The following is a 20,433-nucleotide window of genomic DNA, read 5'->3' as shown; positions in this document are numbered from 1 at the left end:
TTGTTCAAAACAGGAGTTTTGTCTGACCCACCTCTACTTATACCTAAAATCTCCATTGGGGAAAAAAAAAGAGAGAGAAATGCAAACAATGTGTCCCTGTAGATTTCCACTAATCCTGGCTCTGTTGTATCACAATGTATTTGTGGTGTGTCACGGATCCACTAGATTAGTGCTATGCCCCCAGCTTTGGAACAATCTCTAGTACAGTGGTTCTCACCCTATTTACCATTGTGGGCCACATCCAATACTGGCTGTGGTCCTGAGGATGTCACATGGCCGCCCCTGTTTGCTGATTGGGCCACAAGTTGAGAATCACTGCTCTAGGAGGAACCCCTTCACTGTGCCAGACCTGCTAGGGGTCTCACTCTTCCTCCAGAGTAAGTCAGCTGGCTTCTCCACCTCCTTAGACTGCACTTCAGGGCCTGCAGCACTCCTGCTTCATACTGTGAGCTCTGTTCGGTGAGTCCAACCGAGATGGATTCCTGGTAGAGACTTGTACGTTCTCCAGGGGTCGATACACGTCTGCTAGCCTCTTCAGTGACATTCAAACAGTGTTGTCAAAACAGTAGGGTTTATTAGTCAACTGGAACATTGCATAGGAAGTCCTTAGGTTAACATAGAGAACGGAAGGTTAAAGCAAAACCATTCTGGTCAGCCCAGAGCCCCCAGCCAAGCTCTAGTGAACTCCATTTTTCAAGCTGTGTGTGTGTCTCAGTCCGACTTCTTTGGTCAGTTACCAGGTGAGAACCCTGACTCCTTCCAGCAGCCAACTCTTACCCCCCACCTCATACCTCCCCAGTTAAGTTCCTTTTAAGCTGCACAGCCATGGAGCTGCCTATTAAGTCCAGTTAGGCAAAAGATCCTTGGTCACTGTGACAGTGTTGGACGATAAAGGCCTATTGTGAGCAGAATCACTTAAACAAGCAATTTCACTCCTCTTAGATTTGAAGGGTTTGATGCAGTTCTGTTTTGAGCCCACTGCATCCTGAACTTCCACTACCAAATTCCAAACAGGGAAGGCAAGAATAGTAGTAGTTATTTTAATGGGATCAGTTTCCTTAGTATGAAGAACACTTAGATTTCCAGCAAGAGTTATTTATACTAACTCTCTTGACTCAGCATTCATGGTATTTAAAAAAAGGAACTCTAATAGAAGTGCTTTAACCCCAGGTTTTTGTGGGACTGAGGTAAATATGAGTCTAAGATGAAAGATGTCAATTGCATTTGAGAGAGATGCCAGGCAGGATCACAGCCCTTTCCTTCTAAAAGATTGCTGAATGGTGTTTTATGAGGATGGTGACTGCGTTGTATCCTTGCACTTTTAAGCATGGAGCTGAGCTCTGACAGAATTAGCTCTTTATGTTCAATTTTATTGCACTGTAAGTCCCCTGGCTTGTCCTGGGGACTAGTTTTAATCAATGCCATGTCCCCTTCCTACCCTGCAGAAATCAGAGCAAGGCCACAAAAATCTGAGCAATTAATTTTCTCTATTTATGTGGACCTCTTGGGCCCAACTCTAGGTGCATAGATTCTTGCCAGTGAACTGCAGGCAGAAAAACAGCACGGGGCAGGAGTTTTTCCCAAAAGCCTACAGAGAGGCCACTGAACAGGGCTTCTTTGATGGGAACTATGGGGGGACATGTGGATATTTGTGCATGTACCCCCTGATACATTCATAGCAACTGGACCTCTCCTCCAGTGCGGATTATTCTTACCCTGGGCAGCAATAACCTGAATGTGTCTCAGGGATGGGGGTGTCCATGAATAGGGTCTTTGCTGTCACACATGGAAACACATTAATGCTGCTTTTGTGAGTCTGTTTTGTAGCCATATATATGGTGACCAAGATTTGGGCCTTTTATTTCCAAATCTTCTTGGCTGCCCTGAAAGAGAGACCCATATTCCAATATTGTCATTTCACAATCTTGGAATCACGTCAAAGTAACTTTATTTTTCCCCAATCAAAACATGATCCTCCTGTCTGGCCTATTCAGGCTCAGCGGCGCATCCCCTTTCCTTGGAGAAACAAAGCAGGAAACTCTCGCCAACATCACAGCGGTGAATTACGAATTTGATGAGGAATTCTTCAGTCACACCAGTGATCTGGCAAAAGACTTTATCCAGAAACTCCTGGTGAAAGACACGCGGTAAGTGAATGTACAGAAATGGCTGGCTGCCTTTCATGCCACCCAGGCAAAAATGAGCACGCTGAGCAGTTCAGAGTTTTCATTGCAGAGTAGGTCGCTGTCCCAGAGTGAGTCATTAAGTACAGGTGTATTGCTGTGTCCCTTGTAAATGTCTGTATACAGAGGCCCTAAAAATATGCCCTGTGCCAAAATTCACCAAATGTGGCAGAAGTTGGCATGCATTTTCTTTCACCAGTAGGGTTGGATTGGTTTGGTTTTTTTGTGAAGTGCAAATTACTGGAGTTTATTGGGTTTTAGAAGCTGTTCTTGTGTCTGGTAATTCATAAATATTTGTTATTGCCTCTAATGACATCTCACAAGCCATGTGCCCTTGGTGGGTGAGTATGTCTGTGTGTGAGAGAGTTGATTTTTATATTCAGTGTTTCAAAAACAGCTGCTTTGCATGGACAAATTCAGACTGGAATTTTTTAACAATGAGTAATTAACCATTGGAACAATAAAAGGGGCCTGGTGGATTCTCCATCACTGACAATTTTTAAATCAAGGGTGAATGTTTTTCTAAGAGATCTGCTCTAGGAATTATTTTGGGGAAGTTCTATCGGCCCGTGCTACACAGGAGGTCAGACTAGATGATCACAATGGTTCCGTCTGGCCAGGGAATCTATTAATCACGTGCTAAAGCCTGCAGATTGGCTTGCAGAGATTGTCAGGAAACCAGCTCCTATGTGTTCACTTGGAGGCTTGTGTTCATCGGTCTCAAACCTCCAGAGGGACACCCTATCTGTTCACACCTATAAGCCACCATTTTCCCTTCGCTGTCTTCATGGAGTCCATCGTTTGAGGCAGGATGGCTCTTATCCCAGGTCTGTAGTGGATGTTGGTAATTGCTCCCACACCCCAAGCCATAAGGAACCTTCTAGGAAGTGAGATGCACTTAGCCCTTACCCGTTATTGCTGCAAACTCCTTGCTCTTCAGTTGTCTTAGTGTCAAATTTGCTCCATTAACCCTTGTGCATCAGCTAGGTGCACCTGGCACTTCTCTAGCAGCTATATGGGGCTTTTCCCCTACCTCATGGTGATTAGGGAACAACAGAGATTCTTTAGCTACTGCAATAGGGATTATAGGAGAGGGATCTCTGCTCCTGAAGTTTTTAATGAGCTGGATGCAGCAGGACTAGCTTGCCACACTTCCTGCACTATGTTGGGGTGGGCGGAGAGAGTAAAGGGCATCCTTGTGGGTTATGTGCTGCTGAGCCCTCTGAAGAGTCTATTTGTACTAGTGGGAGTGGTCATCGGATGTCCCCTGAAAACAAAGTGGGGGGCCACTTGCAGAAAGGTGTGGGAAGGCAGGTCCCTAGGGTGCCCTCTAAAGACATCTGGGGGAGAAGGTAGATAGTGGGGGTTGTTGGGAGAAGGCTGCCAGCTAGAGTATCTGTCCAAACACATCAGTAAACATTTCTACGGACCTCAGACCCCAGGATATGTTGGAGTCTGATGTGAATGTTTTGCACAGGTTTAGCAAGTGCCTTTCAAGCCGGGCATATCAGGCATGTTGAAATCTGTGCTGTAACCAGCTACAAAGACAATACCATGTTTATGCCCATCCTGCCTGAAGGTGATAGTGTACTGTTCACAGTGCTGCTAGAGTGTAGGAGAAAGTTAGATTTTCTGATTAGTATTGAAGCATCCCGCCCAGGAATACTGCTGTCAGGAAGCAAGAGCTCCAGGGGTGACTTGATAGCTCGTGCATTAAAGATGTTTTTGATTACATTAATCTTATATCAATTGATATAGAGAAAAAGTCAGACCAAGTGTGTGCAGGAAGAATTCGCTCATTAGGCATGTTAGACTAGTAAGACAGAACGTATCATGAAACATTAGCAGCGTTTCACCTCTTGTTAACAGAACAATGAGAGAGGGAGAGATTTTCATTGAGTGTAAATGAAAATTAAGTAGAGCTCTGCTGGGGGTAGCACTGTTTTAACACTGAAGACAGAAACCTAACTGTTATGAACCCTGCTGCCCTACAGAGTAAAGTAGCCATGAAAGTTGTACCTCACTGTAAGTAATCCTGGCACTACTGGTGACAGTGTTATAGGTACAAGGTACCATATTAAAATGTTGGTTCATAAACACCCTGAGAGAAGTGTATGGTAAGCAGCTTGGCTCTCATTTAAGTGTGTGTTTCATTGCAGGAAACGGCTCACAATTCAAGAAGCTCTCACTCATCCTTGGATAACGGTAAGGCCAAAGATAGTGACGGAATACGGGTAGTGCTTTTATAACAGGTGGACATTTGCTTTGGGATAAACTAGTACAGAATTTGTATGGGAATTTATATTTCCACGCTAAAGCTATGTGCCTAAATGGCAAGAGAATTCATCATGGTTATGGCTTTCAGAAATCAGTTTGAACCAGACAGTGAATCTTAACCTCTCCATGTCTCACTTTCACCCATGAGCAAAGCAGGGAGAATACTCCCCTTCTTCACAGGTAAGTTATGAGAAATAACTCTACTAAACACTCTGAGATCCTTGGATTCACGACAAACTGAGGTAAAAACCTGTTCAATTCCTTCCAAAATCTTGGATTTCTGCAAGCCTTAGTCATGACTTCTGTTATTACAATAAAGCCAAAGTAGGGGTGACTGGAATATAAATAAATGGGCATACAGTATTCTGTATTAGAACACCATTTGTGTTGTTTTCATCTCTAATCACTGTTTGCATGGACACAAACCATACGTCTGGTGTAGTGCTTTCGGGTGTTGAGAGCTGACCATACCAAATGTGAAAACAAATCAGCTCCTTCAAAATGTCATTGGTGTAGTGAGCTAGTAGCTGTCTGGATTTGCTTGGTGTTTGGATTTGTGTGTGTGTGTGTTGTTTTGTTCTAAGCAAAGCTTGCCTCCGTAGATAAATCTCTTAGTGAAAATACATTTAGCAATCTCAGCATGGCAAATACAGATCTTTAAACACTGGATTGTTCTAATTTTGTTACGTATTGTACAAAACATTGAGTGGAGTGTTTTCAGGATTATTTTTTCCCCACAAATGTTGATGGTTTTGAGAATTTAACTGCACAAACTGTAGCATGCAAATAGTTCACAACCCTTTCATTTATTTACATTTGTCCCATGGGAATGAATGCTCAGTGCTTGTCACATCACCCCTTTTATTTTAATCAAATGCATGAAGGAGAATGACTGGAAACAACGCTTCTCCCCAGCATTGTGGAAATGCAGTTTGCATCCCTTGTCTGCTGTGTAGAGTTAAATTTGTGCAATATCTTGCAATCTTGATAATCAATCTATAATACTGGTTCTTCTGTCTGAAGACTCACCAGTTGATAGAAGAAACAAAAGTCCAAGAAAACAAGAAGGCTGAGAACAGTCAGCTGAAGACAAAACGTCTGAAAGAGTACACCATCAAGTGCCATTCAAGTATGCCACCAAATAACACCTACGTCAACTTTGAGCGCTTTGCCCGGGTGGTAGAAGACATTTCTCTGATGGAACGTGGTTTCAGCACTCTGACTGTGTCCCACGACTCCCTGCAGGAGGACATCGATGCTCTGGTTTCCATATATAATGAAAAAGAAGCTTGGTACAAAGAAGAAAATGAAAATGTGAGACACAAGCTTTCACAGCTGAAGTATGAGCACCGTAAAATTGAATCCCTGAAGAAACATCTGCAGGATGATATCAAGACTGTAGGTTCTAGTCTTGCAAGTGTCACTGGGAAATACATTGATCTAAAGTCTCAGTATGAATCTCTGAGTCAGGAACTTTCTGAGGAACTCAGGTGGATCCAGGATTTAATGAGTAGTTTTCAGCTGGATAATGGAAATGATGCATGTGTGAATGGAAACTTTGGCTCTGTTTTCAACAAAGATACTAATGAATCACTAATGGAGCTGTTAAATAGATCTTGCTGTGAAGAATTCCTTGCAGGCTTGAATCTTGATGTTGCAGAATCAAGTCAGTAATGGTTAATAGGCAACAATCTGCATTAGAACCCCTATCTTGCTGTCTGTCTGTCTCAATGTGCAACAGTAAGAAATCATCTCAGTTTGTAACTTCAGAACAAAACCATCACCTATGCATTAAAATAGAAATATGGAAATGTTGCACAAACTATTGACCAAAAGCCTACACTCTGCAGTGGTTTTTGTGCTGATGTGACCAGCGCAGTTCCTGAACCCTTAGAATTAGAAATCACTTTGTTTTAGGGCATGTGTAACCGTGCAGTTATTCTGCGCTAACATTATAATAATATGTAAACATACAGGTCCTGAAAATTATTAGGTAATTCACTTGAAATGAAATAGTATTTCACTCCTTATTTACCAGATTACATATTCTTTGAAGTCTATAAAATCGCCTGGTAGCATTCTTGTTTGGATGAGGGAAATAGTCTTGCAGACTTGCTGGGGATAATTCTGCACAGCAGATAATTAAAAACACTTATGAAGGTTATTGCAGCCCTTTAAAATGGAGCAAACGATGCAGTGATTTATCATTTCACACCATGAAAATAACAGCTAATGAAGGAAAGTTAAGGTTATTTGATAGGCTAATTATTCAGGCTACAGTCTCTCTTTCACTGTTATCAAATGTTAGAACAGGGGTCCTCAAACTGTGGGGCACACACCCCCAAGTGGGTGCAGAGGAATGTCTGGAGGGGGCACAGCTGGGGGGCAGGGAAGGCTCCGTCACCACCCCCAGTTGTGGGCCCCAGCCTTGGCCCCCTTAACCCTGTCGGTGTGCCCTCCCGCCCTTCCCAGCCGGAGCCCTGCTCCCAGACCCAGCTGGGGGAGGCGGGGGGCACAGACAGGGATGGGAGGAGGCACGAAGTAAAAAGTTTGGGGACCAGTGTTAGATACTTTTTAGTCCTTTAATGTGAAGTTCTTGCAATAAAAACAGCCATGTTTTGTTTCATGTACCAGAAATATTTTATTTGAAAGACAGAATGATAAATCTGCAATGGAATGACTGGAGAACTGTGTATGTATATTTTGTTGTGCAAATATTATATTATATTATGGATGATGATCCATCAGGCAGTGTCAATAGACCTTTGACTTTTATTCCATAATAAGAAAGGTCTGTCAAAGGAAACAATTCATTGACTCAGTGTGGTGGAACTTGAGACTGGTGTTTTTGTTCCAAAGGTCATTTTAGAAACTTATGAAAAAGGAAAAAAAGTCAGTGTTTAAACTGAATAATGCACCGTTTTCCTGTGTTTCAAAAGAAAGGTTATTTGCTTAGGCTGTATTTATGTGCACAAATGTAACCATTTCACGTTTTGGACACAATAAATAGTCTCTTATTCACAATGCTGTAGTCTCTGATGGGGAAGTCTGTGACTGAAATGGGGTATTTAAACATCTACTTAATGAAGTAATTATAGGGCCAGATTCTCTAGCTGGTTTATGGCTCCTTTGTGAGGCTGAGATACTGCAAAGGGGCTGTAAATCCAGTGGCAAATGCCCTGCAGAGAAAATGAATTCCCTGCTGGGGCATCTGTACCACAGGTCTCTCTCTACCACACACACTCACTCACTCACTCCTCTTTTCTCTCCCTCTGTTACCCGCCCCCTTGGCATGAGGAGTGTGTCGTGGGCCACGAGGGAGTGTGGTGGATCTGTGTTTCACATGGCAGTCCTTGACTGGCATAGTGTCCTTCACAGGAGCCGTTACCAGTGGTGCAACCTGGAGCTGCCTGGAAGCAGCTCTAACTTGCTTCGGAGCCAGGGTTGGCCCAGAGACTCAAAGAGTGGGAACTTGATTGTGCCATAGCAGGGCTCCAATGCAGGAATCAAACCTGTTTTTAATGACCTGACATAAAGACTGCAGATTGTCAGAGAATATCTGCATGGCCAGTTCTGTGATGCATCTAGTGGAAGTCTCTGGGGGCCGGGCCCTTAGATTTGTACAGGGCCGGCTATTGCAATGGGACTGATGTTGATTGGGCGTTTGTGCACTACCACAGTACAAACAACATGCTCAAGCAAGGAATCCCTCCTCCCTGGGCTCTCAAGCTCTGGCACGGCCATACCATGTCTCTCAGTGTTGCTTCTAGCAGCCCTTTGGAAATGGATGCAGTTGCTTTCCCTAAAAGGGTAAAAGTGAGAGTCACTCTGTACAGCTTCAGGCAAACTCTCCATCCCTAGTGGCCAAAATCCCCCTTTTCAGATAATTATGCTCTGAACAAAGAGGAGGACAAAGGGAGAGATGATATGTTAGACTTTTCTCTTTGTCCGCCCCGCCCTCCCCCAGAAAGCCCACTCCTCTGTTCTGGAAAAGCTAATGATTTAAATGCAATGGGCTGCTGTTCATAAGATTATAGGAATAATCCTGTTTATTTTATCTACAAAGCAGCAATGTATTCTCATTCAGTTCACAGAGCATGATGAATCAGAAAGTGCCATGTTCTCATAGTGACTTTGGGAGACTAGTGAATAACCATGCTTATGTATATATTTATGTTTTACACCTGTCTGTAGCACTATAGCTGTGTCTGGTGTTGGGCAGAGAATAGACATGCATCCTATCCTGAGACACTTACATTCTACATTAGACAGGATGGAAGTAGAATTTTCAGAGGTTTCTAAGTGACTTAGGGGCATAAGTGACTGCTAAGTACCAAAGGCCCAGATCCTCAAAGATATTTAGGTGCCTAACTCCCACTGAACTCAATGAGAGTAAGGTGCCTAAATACCTTTGAAAAAGAGACTCAGGCTCAGAAGTTACTTAGGTGATTAAATGAAAATTTTACCAAGGACCTAATAAATCTTATATCTCACTTGTAATTTTCAAGAGAACCTGAGGGAGGGAGGTGCTCAACTGTCATTGAGTGCCAGGCTCCTTTGAGAGTCCCAGCCTAGAGCTCTGCCCAGTGCTGCCTGGTATGTTGAAGAGGCAGGGCCGGCTCCAGGGTTTTTGCCTCCCCAAGCGGGAAAAAAAAAAAAGTCGTGATCGGTGGCTGCTCCGCCACGCCACTTTCTTCTTCAGCGGCAATTCGGCGGCAGGTCCTTCCCTCCGAGAGGGACCAAGGGTCCCGCCGCTGAATTGCCGCTGAAGAGCCCAACATGCCGCCCCTTCCCCTTGGCCGCCCCAAGCACCTGCTTGCTGAGTTGGTGCCTGGAGCCAGCCCTGTGAAGAGGACACTGTCCAGAGGGACTAGACAACGTTTTCAGAATTGAGGTTCTCTTCCCCTCATTTTGAAAAATAAGAAAATAGAGTAAGATTCGAAATCTGGAGAAAAGACCCTCAATGTACAGAATTTGTCTGCCCTATCCTTGGCCCCATATTTCTGTCCATTTGGATTATCTCTGCGTATGGATATACTGGTGCAGAGCAGAAGGGACGTTAGAGCAGGTGCTCTGATCTTTAGCATGTCTGGCTGGGGCTAGTATCATTATGACCCACTTCTCAAGGCCTGTGCTTTTTTCATGAGTTGAAGGAGGTCCCTGCTGTACCTGAGAAAGGATCATGTCCAGCTGAGAATGACAAGATCACGACTATGCAAGGTACTTAGCAATATGGGGCAACTGTTTATTAACAGTCTGGAGTATCATAAAACTAATTATTTGAGTGGAGCTTCAGGGGCTCTGCCATTGAACGAGCATTTAAATGTTTTTTGACGATTGTACAACTGACATTTAACAGTGACATTTTGTAGGTCTAACCTGATTTCTCACCAGTCTTTTTGACTTAGCGCATTTGTGGGATGCTGCCTAGCCCCTTATAGTGTGGGGAACTGACATCTCATGCTTCAATATCCAGGGTCAATTGTGCACAGATGTTGTCTATCTTTAACGGAGATGGAGGGAAGGCTAATAATTTCAGCTCCTTTCTCTCAGAGGTATTGACATACTTTGCCACTGGAGGTGAAATCTCAGCCTCTGTATTCATTTATACAGGTTTCAAAGCTGAGGACAGCTTCGGAGAATGATGGGAAACAGAAGCAGTGCAAATGGTTCAGGTGTTTGCCATTAGGCTTTAAACATTTCTCTGTGCAACAGTGAAAACTGTCCTGGATTTCCCACAAAAAGTGTTCTTAGAATTGACATTTTCACATCCTGCTCTATAGAAAAAGTACGCATTTAACTTGTGGTCCTATTTATATCACCTCCCTGCCCTCTGCTGGCCCAGAAGGGCTAGGATCAGGTATTGGCCAAGACTGAAGGACGGGTTGGGTCATGATCTGCTATACTATGGTAAATCCTTTGGTGTTTTTACATTGATGACCTGATTTTTCAGAAGTGCTGAGCGCTAAAAGGTTCCATGTAAAAGGGATTTGTGAAACCTCAACCTCTCTGATGATCAAGCCATGACTATCTAACAGCATATCTCCAAGGTGTTACATACTTTTTGTCTGTTGCATAAAAATGTTTGTTAAAAATCTTAGCGCCAAAGCTGAACAACTTGCGCTTAGATGCTGCTGACTCTGAAGTTGCCCTTGGGCTGACAAGTATCTCAGAATACATGTGCATAAAGCTTTAAAACACTGAATCCCTCATTGACGCTGTTGTCCTAGGGCACCTCCTAGCTCTCTCCCTTTCTTACCAAGATTCTGTAAAATACATCAGCAGACGGGCTACAGCCAAATTGCAGAACTACTGACAAGAAAAGATGATGTGGTGTACCCTGTTATAGGTGTATTGTTTAGAACAGTGTTGTCTGTTTAACAGCATAATAGCTTGTGTGAAAGCAAATGTGTCTGCTCAACAATATTACCAGTTTCCTGACCAGATGTTTAAATCTTTGAGGGTGCACTTTCCATCCTGCTCTGGTGCTTCTGTTTCCTTGCTTGTTTAATTCTAGTCCAATTAAATCTAAGCATTTCTGGATCTCCCACCACCATAACAGCTACTTACAACATAAGTTCCCTGAGCCCCATTTACTGATGTAGTATGTGTACCGTAACTGGTACTGAATGTCAGCTAACGTTCTCTCATTTTATTATCAGGAGTTTGGGAAAAGTTCCCATTCGATACTTCATGACAGGCCCCATACAAATGAAACCTATGGATTCGGTTACTTTTCCTGTTCAGTTCTGAATCGAACCTGTTGGTCTCACTACCTAAATGAGCACCTCCTGCAATCCATCTCACTGTAACTGTCCAGCTCTTGTAATGTAAATCACTTCCAGTTGACAGCTATCTTTGTTGTAACTTTGTTCTTGTGTCCTGTTTCATTGCTCTGCAAACCCCTCATAGTTGTCGTCTATTCAGGTCTTTGCCGTTGCTTCAGTACTCTGCTGACCTACTTCCTGGGTCAGCGGAGAAGCAGCACTGTTGGTGCATTACCATCTGATGTCTGAGTAGCAGAGGACATGTAGATCTCTGAAGTTTCTCTGTATTTCTTGTTCATATATTATACATTCTCCAGTTTCAAAACTGGATTTGTAAGGCCCTCAAAAAGTTACTGTGTTGATTGGTAGCACAAACCAGCACTGTCAAGGTGGGGTTATCAAATCCTTCTGGTAAATAGTAAACTCAGTAAACTTACACACAAAAAGACATGCTAGGGGTGGGGAAAGAGATCTAAAATTAGGGAAAGGTCCACTCTGAACTTTGAACTTTCTAAAGGGCCCAACATGGAAACCCTAAATATTAACACATCCAAAGCTGGAGATCTAGGATCTAGATCTGAACTTTGTCACTACGGGATTATTCCGATTTTACAGAAACCGTTTTTTTAAAACAGATTGTATAAAGTCGAGTGCACGCGGCCTCACTAAGCACATTAATTCGGCGGTGTGCGTCCATGTATCGAGGCTAGTGTCAATTTCCGGAGCATTGCACTGTGGGTAGTTATCCTGTAGCTATCCCATAGTTCCCGCAGTCTCCCCTGCCCATTGGAATTCTGGGTTGAGATCCCAGGGCATGATTGTGCAAAAACAGTGTAGCGGGTGATTCTGGGTAAATGTCATCACTCAATCCTTCCTCCGTGAAAGCAATGGCAGACAATCATTTTGCGCCCTTTTTCCCCTGGATTGCCCTGGCAGACGCCATAGCATGGCAACCATGGAGCCTGTTTTGCCTTTTGTCACTGTCACCGTATGTGTACTGGATGCTGCTGACAGAGGCAGTACTGCAGTGCTACACAGCAGCATTCATTTGACTTTGCAAGGTAGCAGAGACAGTTACCATCCCTATTGCACCGTCTGCCATTGTAAATTGGCGATGAGATGATGGTTATCAGTCATTTTGCACTGTTTGCATTTGGAAATTGGCGCTGACGGTTATCAATCCTTTTGTACCGTCTGCTGCTGTCATGGGTGCTCCCGGCTGGCCTCGCTGAGGTCGGCCGGGGGCACATGGACAAAAATGGGAATGACTCCCCGGGTCATTCCCTTCTTTATGTTTTGTCTAAAAATAGTCCTGCCTAGAATATGGGGCAAGTGTACTAGAGAACCATAGAGCACAGCCGCTCCGTGTCAGAGCCCCAGAGATCCTGCAGAAATGATGAGCTGCATGCCATTCTAGGGGGTGCCCCTGCAACAACCCCACCCGTTGCTTCCCTCCTCCCCCAACCCTCCTGGGCTACTGTGGCAGTGTCCCCCAATTTGTGTGATGAAGTAATAAAGAATGCAGGAATAAGAAACACTGACTTGTTAGCGAGATAAAATGAGGGAGGGGCAGCCTCCAGCTGCTATGATAGTCCAGGCAGGACATTAAAGGGTGGGGGGGAGAGGAGCGCAGCCTCCCGCTGCTGTGATAGTCCAGGCAGTACAGAATCTTTTCTTTAGACATGAAAGTGGGGGGGCTGATGAAGCTCAGCCTCCAGATGCTATGATGAGGACGGTTACCAAGCCTTTTGTACCATCTGCCGGGAATGACCGGGAGTCCTTACCAAGGCCAGCCAGGAGCACTCACGGGATGATGAGGACGGTTTTCCACCATTTTGTACCGTCTGCCATCAGGAAAGGAAGGGGAGGGGATGCTGCTGTTCAGCACCACAGCACTGCGTCTACCAGCAGCATGCAGTAGACATACAGTGACATTGAAAAAAGGCAGGAAACGATTTTTTTCCCTTTTCTTTCACGGGGGGAGGGGGGGTAAATTGACGAGATATACCCTGAACCACCCCGGACAATGTTTTTGACCCTTCAGGCATTGGGAGCTCCGCCAAGAATTCAAATGCTTTTCGGAGACTGCGGGGACTGTGGGATAGCTGGAGTCCTCAGTACCCCCTCCCTCCCTCCATGAGCGTCCATTTGATTCTTTGGCTTTCCATTACGCTTGTCACGCAGCAGTGTGATGAGTCCCTGCTGTGGCCTCTGTCTATCATAGCCTGGAGATTTTTTCAAATGCTTTGTCATTTCGTCTTCCATAACGGAGCTCTGATAGAACAGATTTGTCTATCCATACAGTGATCAGATCCAGTATCTCCCATACGGTCCATGCTGGAGCTCATTTTGGATTTGGGACTGCATCGCCACCCGTGCTGATCAGAGCTGCACGCTGGGCAAACAGGAAATGAAATTCAAAAGTTCGCAGGGCTTTTCCTGTCAACCTGGCCAGTGCATCTGAGTTCAGATTGCTTTCCAGAGTGGTCACAATGGTGCACTGTGGGATACCGCCCGGAGCCAATACCGTCGAATTGTGGCCACACTAACCCTAATCCGACATGGCAATAGTGATTTCAGCACTACTCCCCTCAGGGAGGAGTACAGAAATTGGTTTAAAGAGCCCTTTATATCGATATAAAGGGCTTCGTTGTGTGGACGGGTGCAGGGTTAATTCGGTTTAACGCTGCTAAATTCGGTTTAAATGCGTAGTGTAGACCAGGCCTAAGGCTCATCTCTAGAAAAAGCTGTGCACTTTAGAACAGAGAATCCGGTTTAATGATCACATCTTAAAATGTTTGTAACATTTTATGTTCCCCTTAAGCAGAGATTCTCTCTCCTTTCACCTCTTTCATCACATAAGCCCATGTGCAACTCCTTGCATCTGATTCCTCTTTAATGCACCCAGAATCCACTTGCTTTTGCACCACTAGGATCAGTACAATGTGAAGCATCTTTATGGGGGACCTCACTGCAAGTAATTGTACAAACTAGTTTCAGCAGAACACCAGAGAGAGGGAATGGGAGCAGATAAGAGTTGGTTGGACTCCTTTGGGGTCATGGCCCATGGGTTAAGACCCTCTGAAATAGTGTAATGAAAAAGTTTCGTGGTAGTTTAAAAACAAATGATTTGGCTTTCTGGGGACTTACTCAGCTTCTCTGTTGTTAGTATTTCATTGGTACACTGTGACTGATATGGTTCCCTGATTTCTAAAGTACTAGTAATGATATCAAGTATCAGAGGGGTAGCCGTGTTAGTCTGGTTCTGTCGAAGCAGCAAAGAATCCTGTGGCACCTTATAGACTAACAGACGTTTTGCAGCATGAGCTTTCATGGGTGAATACCCACTTCTTCGGATGCAAGCAGTAATGATATCAGCAGCTTTTCCCACCCTTCTGACATTGTACATAGGGAAGGATCTGACATGGCTGATTAGCAGCTGGGATATTGACGGGCCCTATGGAACCTCTGAAAGGTGTATTATTTTTTAAAGGGAACACTATCAGGTTTTTAATTTATATATTTCTTTTTTTAAAAAGCAGCTTTTCTTAGTAATGTCTCCATTAAACATTTCATATCATTGATCATCAATCTAATTTGCCCTTCACCATCTGTGCTGTTTACTTTTAGCATCCCACGCAGCTTGGACAATGAAAAAAGTACATTCGTCTGTTTTCCCTTTACTCTGGAGGAGCTAATAGTGACTCTAGCATTAAGGCTGAGCTGAGATTTTGCCTTTGCCTCTGAGGAGTTGAAACAGCGGCTTGACTTTAAAAAGCTAAACTGATACAGAATGCGCACTGGAGTAGATGGACCACAGGTCTGAGCTGGTATGACAATTCCTAGCTTCCTATGACAGATGTTCAAGTTAATACTACTTGGTCTGTCAGCACCATGGATTGTGAGGGTTCCTTATGCGTTTAACTATGGCAGCTGAATGGAATTAATTTTAAATGCTCATTCCTTCCAAAAGGGTCAGAGGTAGAGCCGAGCTTCCTCTTTCCCTCCCTAAAGGGCCTTGACTAAGGAACTTCACAGGGTTCTGTTCTGTCATCATTCCTAAGCCACACTTGTCAGATCCCTGCGGAAGGCTGTGGAGCTACAGGCTAAAATGTCATCAGTATGCTGACAACAGCTCTCCATCTCCTTCTCAACTGCCCCGATGGAGCCCTTTCCATGCTCTCCCAGTGCCTTTCAGAGAAAGGGACTTGGATGAAAGCTAGCAGGCTCAGGCTCAGTCCAGATAAGACAGGAGTGCTACAGGTCAGCAGAGGGAAGTACTCTGAAGAATTAGCACAGTCAAGAACTTCTCCCTCAGCTGAGCATCTCTCTCTGGTATTTAACTCAGTTCAGTGTGTAACTGACACAAGCAGAGACATGTTTACTTTCTGTCCCTAGGAAAAGCTAAGCAATAAACTTGTCATCTCTTGTCTTCCAGCCAATGGACAAGCGGCAGGCCCTGGTGAGACGAGAATCTGTCATTAACTTGGAAAACTTCAAAAGGCAATATGCCAGGAGGCGATGGAAGGTACGGCACTGGGACATTAATACTGATGTGATAATACTTACTTATCCTGAGGGGCTTCGAGGGCAAGCTAACATTTGCATAGTGCTTTGAAGATGTAAAGCACTAGAGCTGTATTAAGTATGTTAGGGATTTCTACATTGCAAGTGTCACTTAATTCTCATCTCTCCCCATCCCCCAGCTCTCTTACAGTATTGTCTCACTGTGCAACCACTTATCTCGCTCACAGATGAGAAAGGTCCCACTGATGCAGGATGAAAGTTTGGTAGGTACATTGAAAAAACAAGGGGAAGAGAGAAGGGAAAAGCAACCATTTTACTGCGACGTGAATCTTGCTCCCCTAGCATGGGCACCCAAGGTCCAAAAAGTATCAGAACCGCCATGGTTCTGGGTAGTCAACCCATGGAGAAGCCAGACCATGAGATGCTGTGTACCTTTTGTGTACCCTGGGCCATTGCTCCAACAGTGCTATCTGTGGCATAAATGGGGAGCAAGGAGTGGCCAATGGCTCTGCAAACTGTATTCAAAAGTATGATATGGGGGAGTATTATGAAAGTTGCACTAGGTACATGGCTACCGTAGTGATGAGCTTGGTATCAAACCCCTAACTGAGAGAGGTGAGGGGTGCAGTTGCTCTATGCTGCGTGGGGAAGAGGGGATTTCAGCCCAAAACCTACTATGTATTGTAGTTCACCCATGCAAAGCCAAAGTAAATGGGCTTTGGATAGGGAATGGGAATTTGATGCTAAGGGCCAATCTTGCACTACTGATGCCAGTGGGATTTTGCGATAGACTTCAGTAGAAGCTCCCTATGTGAGCAAACATGGACTAAGGAAGCACTTGAATATAAAAAGTCTTATCTAAAATGGGAAAACCCTTGTGTTCAATGGCTTCTCATGAGAGCACATTGCTGGATGGTTTGTATTGCTTAAACTTAGGTTTGCAGAAACGTGACTCGAAAAATTCATTAGGTTGGAAGTATAACAAGCTTACGTACTCCTGATGCATTTTTGTCTAAGTATTCTATATAGGTTCTTACACCATCTACAGTTTTTTGGTGGGCCTTATTTTAGTTATTATTTATTTATTTATTTAGCTTTATTGTTTACATGCATTTGCCCAGTCTCCATTTAGCTAAAGATAAAGTGGGGGTTTCTGTCAGGCTGTTTTGACAGTGAGCTTTAGTCAATATAGAAAAACAGGAACAAGGATGTCCTGCTTTAGGATCAGATCAACAACCTCACTACAGGCCATCTGCTGTACTTTGGCTGGGAGGTCACTTATTTTAGTTTTGGCCCAACAATCTCATCTGGGAACAGCCACCCCAAAGTGGACAAACGCGTCTAGACTCCTGTGTCTTGCTGTGGCCTCCAGTTGATGGGGGAAATATCCACAATGCAGCTTACACCTCTAGAGAACCTCAGTGATGTTTCTCTTAGCTCTCCTGCTTATCCCCCCATAGATGACTGATTAAGTATGTGTTTGCTAATCTGTGTAGGAGCTCTGTATCTCATTCAACAGACTGAAACATGACAGTCTCTTTATTTCAGAGCAATTGTGAAAGTGACCAGGAAGAAGATCTTTCCCAAAGAAATGGCACTCATCTGAGAAAAAGCAGCATATTTTAGTGTATCTAGTATTCCACACTAGAGAGACACGTGAGGAAAACCTCATCCTGGCTAAAAATGCAGCCCTAACAGCAAATCTGGTTTATGGTCAGATTCAGTGATGATGTGCTGCTCACTTTTCAAATTACACAGAGCACCTGCATAATATTATTCAAGATCCGCTGAAAACTTACAAAACTGGGGAGTCCGGATTCCCTGAGAAGTGCGGCAGCAACGACACTGTCGGAATAATTTTACTTGTAGAGCTTTTCATTCTTCTGTGAATTCATCTGTGAACTGTGATATCACCTGTATCCAGAACATTGTTTTTACTGACATTCTCTTAAGTGTAGTGCAATTCACATTCTGAGCCATATATAAGAATGTGTGAATTAATACCACTGGATCAGCTTTTATGGCAGTGAAGCTGTTATTGCTTCTTAAGCAAACTTTTACAAATAATTTTTATTGTTTTGTTATTAGTAACACAGATACACGTGTCTGAGAGGTGTCTGCAATAATACCACTATCCTTGTCGTGATGAAAAGTCATCCTGTTTTTCCATTTTATCATCGAAGGCGCTAGCCTGCTAGCATGGAAATGGTGTAAGGAGTGGACCTGAGTGGATTTTTTTGCAGCAAACAGTATGCATTTTTCAACGAACTGAAACTGTTCACCGAATCAACACAAAGGACTGAACAGTTTCAGCAAAAAAAATTTTTTTCCAAAGACTGAGATCCTATTGGCAAAAGACAGGGAGAAGTCGTGGTGCCACCACTTCCTTGTAAGCTTTAGCCTGGTGGTTAGGGCACTCATGCCAAACCCGGATTCAGTTCCCCCTTCTACCTGAGATGGAGAAAGGATTTGAACTTGGGGCTCCCTCAATGCAAAAAAGTGCCCTAGCCACTGGGCTATGGAATATTCTGATGTGGCACTCGCTCAGTCTCTCCTGTTGAAGCAGTTTTACAATGTATAAATAATTAAATAGTCATTGGAGCAGGGATTTGATCTGGTGTCTTCCACCTCCCATGTGAGTGCCTCAGCCACCGGCTATAGAGTCTGTCCCACACTCTGCCTGGACCAATGACTATTTGTGCTTTATTCTACGGACCACTCCATAAATCTGTGAAAATAAGCTCTATACTGGTATAACTGCATCCACACTAGGGGTTGCACTACTTTAACTATATTGGTCTCTAAGCCAATATAGTTAAATTGGTACCAAAAGTATGTGGAGACCAACCCTTTATTTTGGATTGGATGTAGCTAAAACCACAAAGCAAACTGTTTGGTCTACAAAATTTCACCTGATTTGAATGGTTTTGTATCCCAAGCTTGAGATTTTAACAGATTAGAGTTGCAAGTTTGTGTTGAAACGTAACACCAGGTGAATTTTGCCAGGCTTCAGGTTTCACTGTGAACATTTTGCAAAGCATTAAAAATCAAGTTTGAGTCATAGCTTTATATCCTCTTTTAAGTGGGGATAAAAACATGCATAGTACATGTGTCAGAACCAGCATCCAAGAAGGAAGAGGTAGCATAAGTGGAAGCAGAAAGGAAAGTGTGAGGTAAGAGACACAATGGTAAGCAGGTGGAAAGTAATCAGTGAGGAGGAATGACTGAAAGGGACAGCTAGGAAGGGGGTGGATAGATAAAGAACTGGGGGGGTTAGAAAAGACCAGAGGAGAGAAGGGAAAATAGGGTTAGGAGGATTATGAAGGAAAGGGACGGAAAGAGGAGTGTTTCCACCAAATGTCAGACCACAGTCTGAAGCAGCTGATGTAAAAAAATAGGCTACCTCATGGTCAACAGTGTTCTAGACCATGGCTAAGTCTATGGTGATCCTCAGCCTGTAAAGCCTTGTTTTCACTAGGATAAAAAGCAGCAAAGAATCCTGTGGCACCTTATAGACTAACAGACGTTTTGCAGCATGAGCTTTTTTGTGTGTGAATACCACTTTCTCTTCTTGCATCCGAAAAGAAGTGGGTCACCAAAAAAAATGCTATTCTAATATCTAATATATCTATCTTTGTTGCTACAGAAGAACAACAACTAAACTAGACTACCCCTCTGATACTAGGATAAAAAGGTGTGTTCCGAATTTGAGTTAGCAAACACAAGGTAAAACCCTAGTGAAGACAAGGCAGTTTGTTGTTTGCACACGTTGGCTGGTTGAGGTTAAGACTACAGGGGTGGTTAGGGTTTATCTTGATCTGCTAACTCGTGATAAAACTACAAGTGCCTTGTCTTTACTAGCATTTTGCCTTGTGATAGTTAATTCAAGTTAAGAACATACCTTTTTTCCTATTGAAGGCAATGCCTAACTGACCAATTACGGGGAATCAGAATTATGCAGCAATCTTTTTCTCTCCTCTAGATTTCTACAATACATTCTTAGCTGCTCTTGACTTCCCTTCCATTGTTATACTTGTTCAGAAGTCTGATTCTAAACTCTTTGAGATGGAGCCTCAGATGGCATAACTTGTCCTACCTCCATGGAAGTTAATGAGCTATGGCAATTTAAGACCAGCTGAGGCTCTGCCTCAGTGTTTCTACTGTTTCCTTGCTCTCTCAATAGCCTCAGTGACTGGCATTGTCTTGGTACCTCCTTTTTCTCTTTCCCCACAGAGAAATAAGTTCTACATCTTTGTTTGTTACAAGTTGCTTCCAAAAATTCACTTTTCACAGCAGTAGTGGCTGCTTCCCAACAGTGATGATAGTGAAGTAAAAGTTAGATTACTGAGAGCTAGACAGACATTGTGCATGACAAATCTGAACCAGCACTTAGATACTGTGCTGATAAGCCACTGTAGAAAAGTCTAGGGTAGGTGATTGGAAATATGGACTTGAGCCTTGTTCGGAATATTTATTGTAAAATCTGTGGTTGCTTGCCTACTTTTTTTAAAAAATTAACTTAATTCTGCTTTGATCAACTGTTCCGTGAGTACTAAGCCTTATTTTTAATTGAGAACAACTGCCTTCTGTAGCTAGACCAGGTACTGCAGCAGCATCTGAACACCAGAATGGCATTGTGAGGAATGCTGGGTTTGGCTTACTTGTCAGCATCACTTTGC

At 43.6% G+C, this 20,433-nt stretch overlaps 1 protein-coding gene across 2 annotated transcripts in view; it reads left to right on the top strand.

Moving 5' to 3' along the window:
* DAPK2 (death associated protein kinase 2) overlaps positions 1-18,817 on the top strand; it is an 88,559-nt gene extending 69,742 nt beyond the window's left edge. Inside the window, exons 8-12 of one of the 2 annotated variants that reach the window (XM_039492551.1) lie at positions 1,995-2,147; positions 4,343-4,388; positions 15,666-15,755; positions 15,934-16,017; positions 17,303-18,817. In XM_039492551.1, coding sequence (XP_039348485.1) covers positions 1,995-2,147; positions 4,343-4,388; positions 15,666-15,755; positions 15,934-16,017; positions 17,303-17,380 — 451 coding nt within the window. In that variant the 3' untranslated portion in view covers positions 17,381-18,817. Of the gene's footprint in view, positions 1-1,994; positions 2,148-4,342; positions 4,389-5,483; positions 7,413-15,665; positions 15,756-15,933; positions 16,018-17,302 lie in introns of those variants that run through there. The other variant, XM_039492550.1, reaches the window with a different exon arrangement.
* Positions 18,818-20,433: the final 1,616 nt, after the last annotated feature.

This window comes from Mauremys reevesii, linkage group 10, assembly GCF_016161935.1.
Source record: "Mauremys reevesii isolate NIE-2019 linkage group 10, ASM1616193v1, whole genome shotgun sequence".
Taxonomy (NCBI): Eukaryota; Metazoa; Chordata; order Testudines; family Geoemydidae; genus Mauremys; species Mauremys reevesii.
The sequence above is the reverse complement of the archived record's forward strand: the minus strand, read 5'-3'. Positions and strand labels throughout refer to the sequence as shown.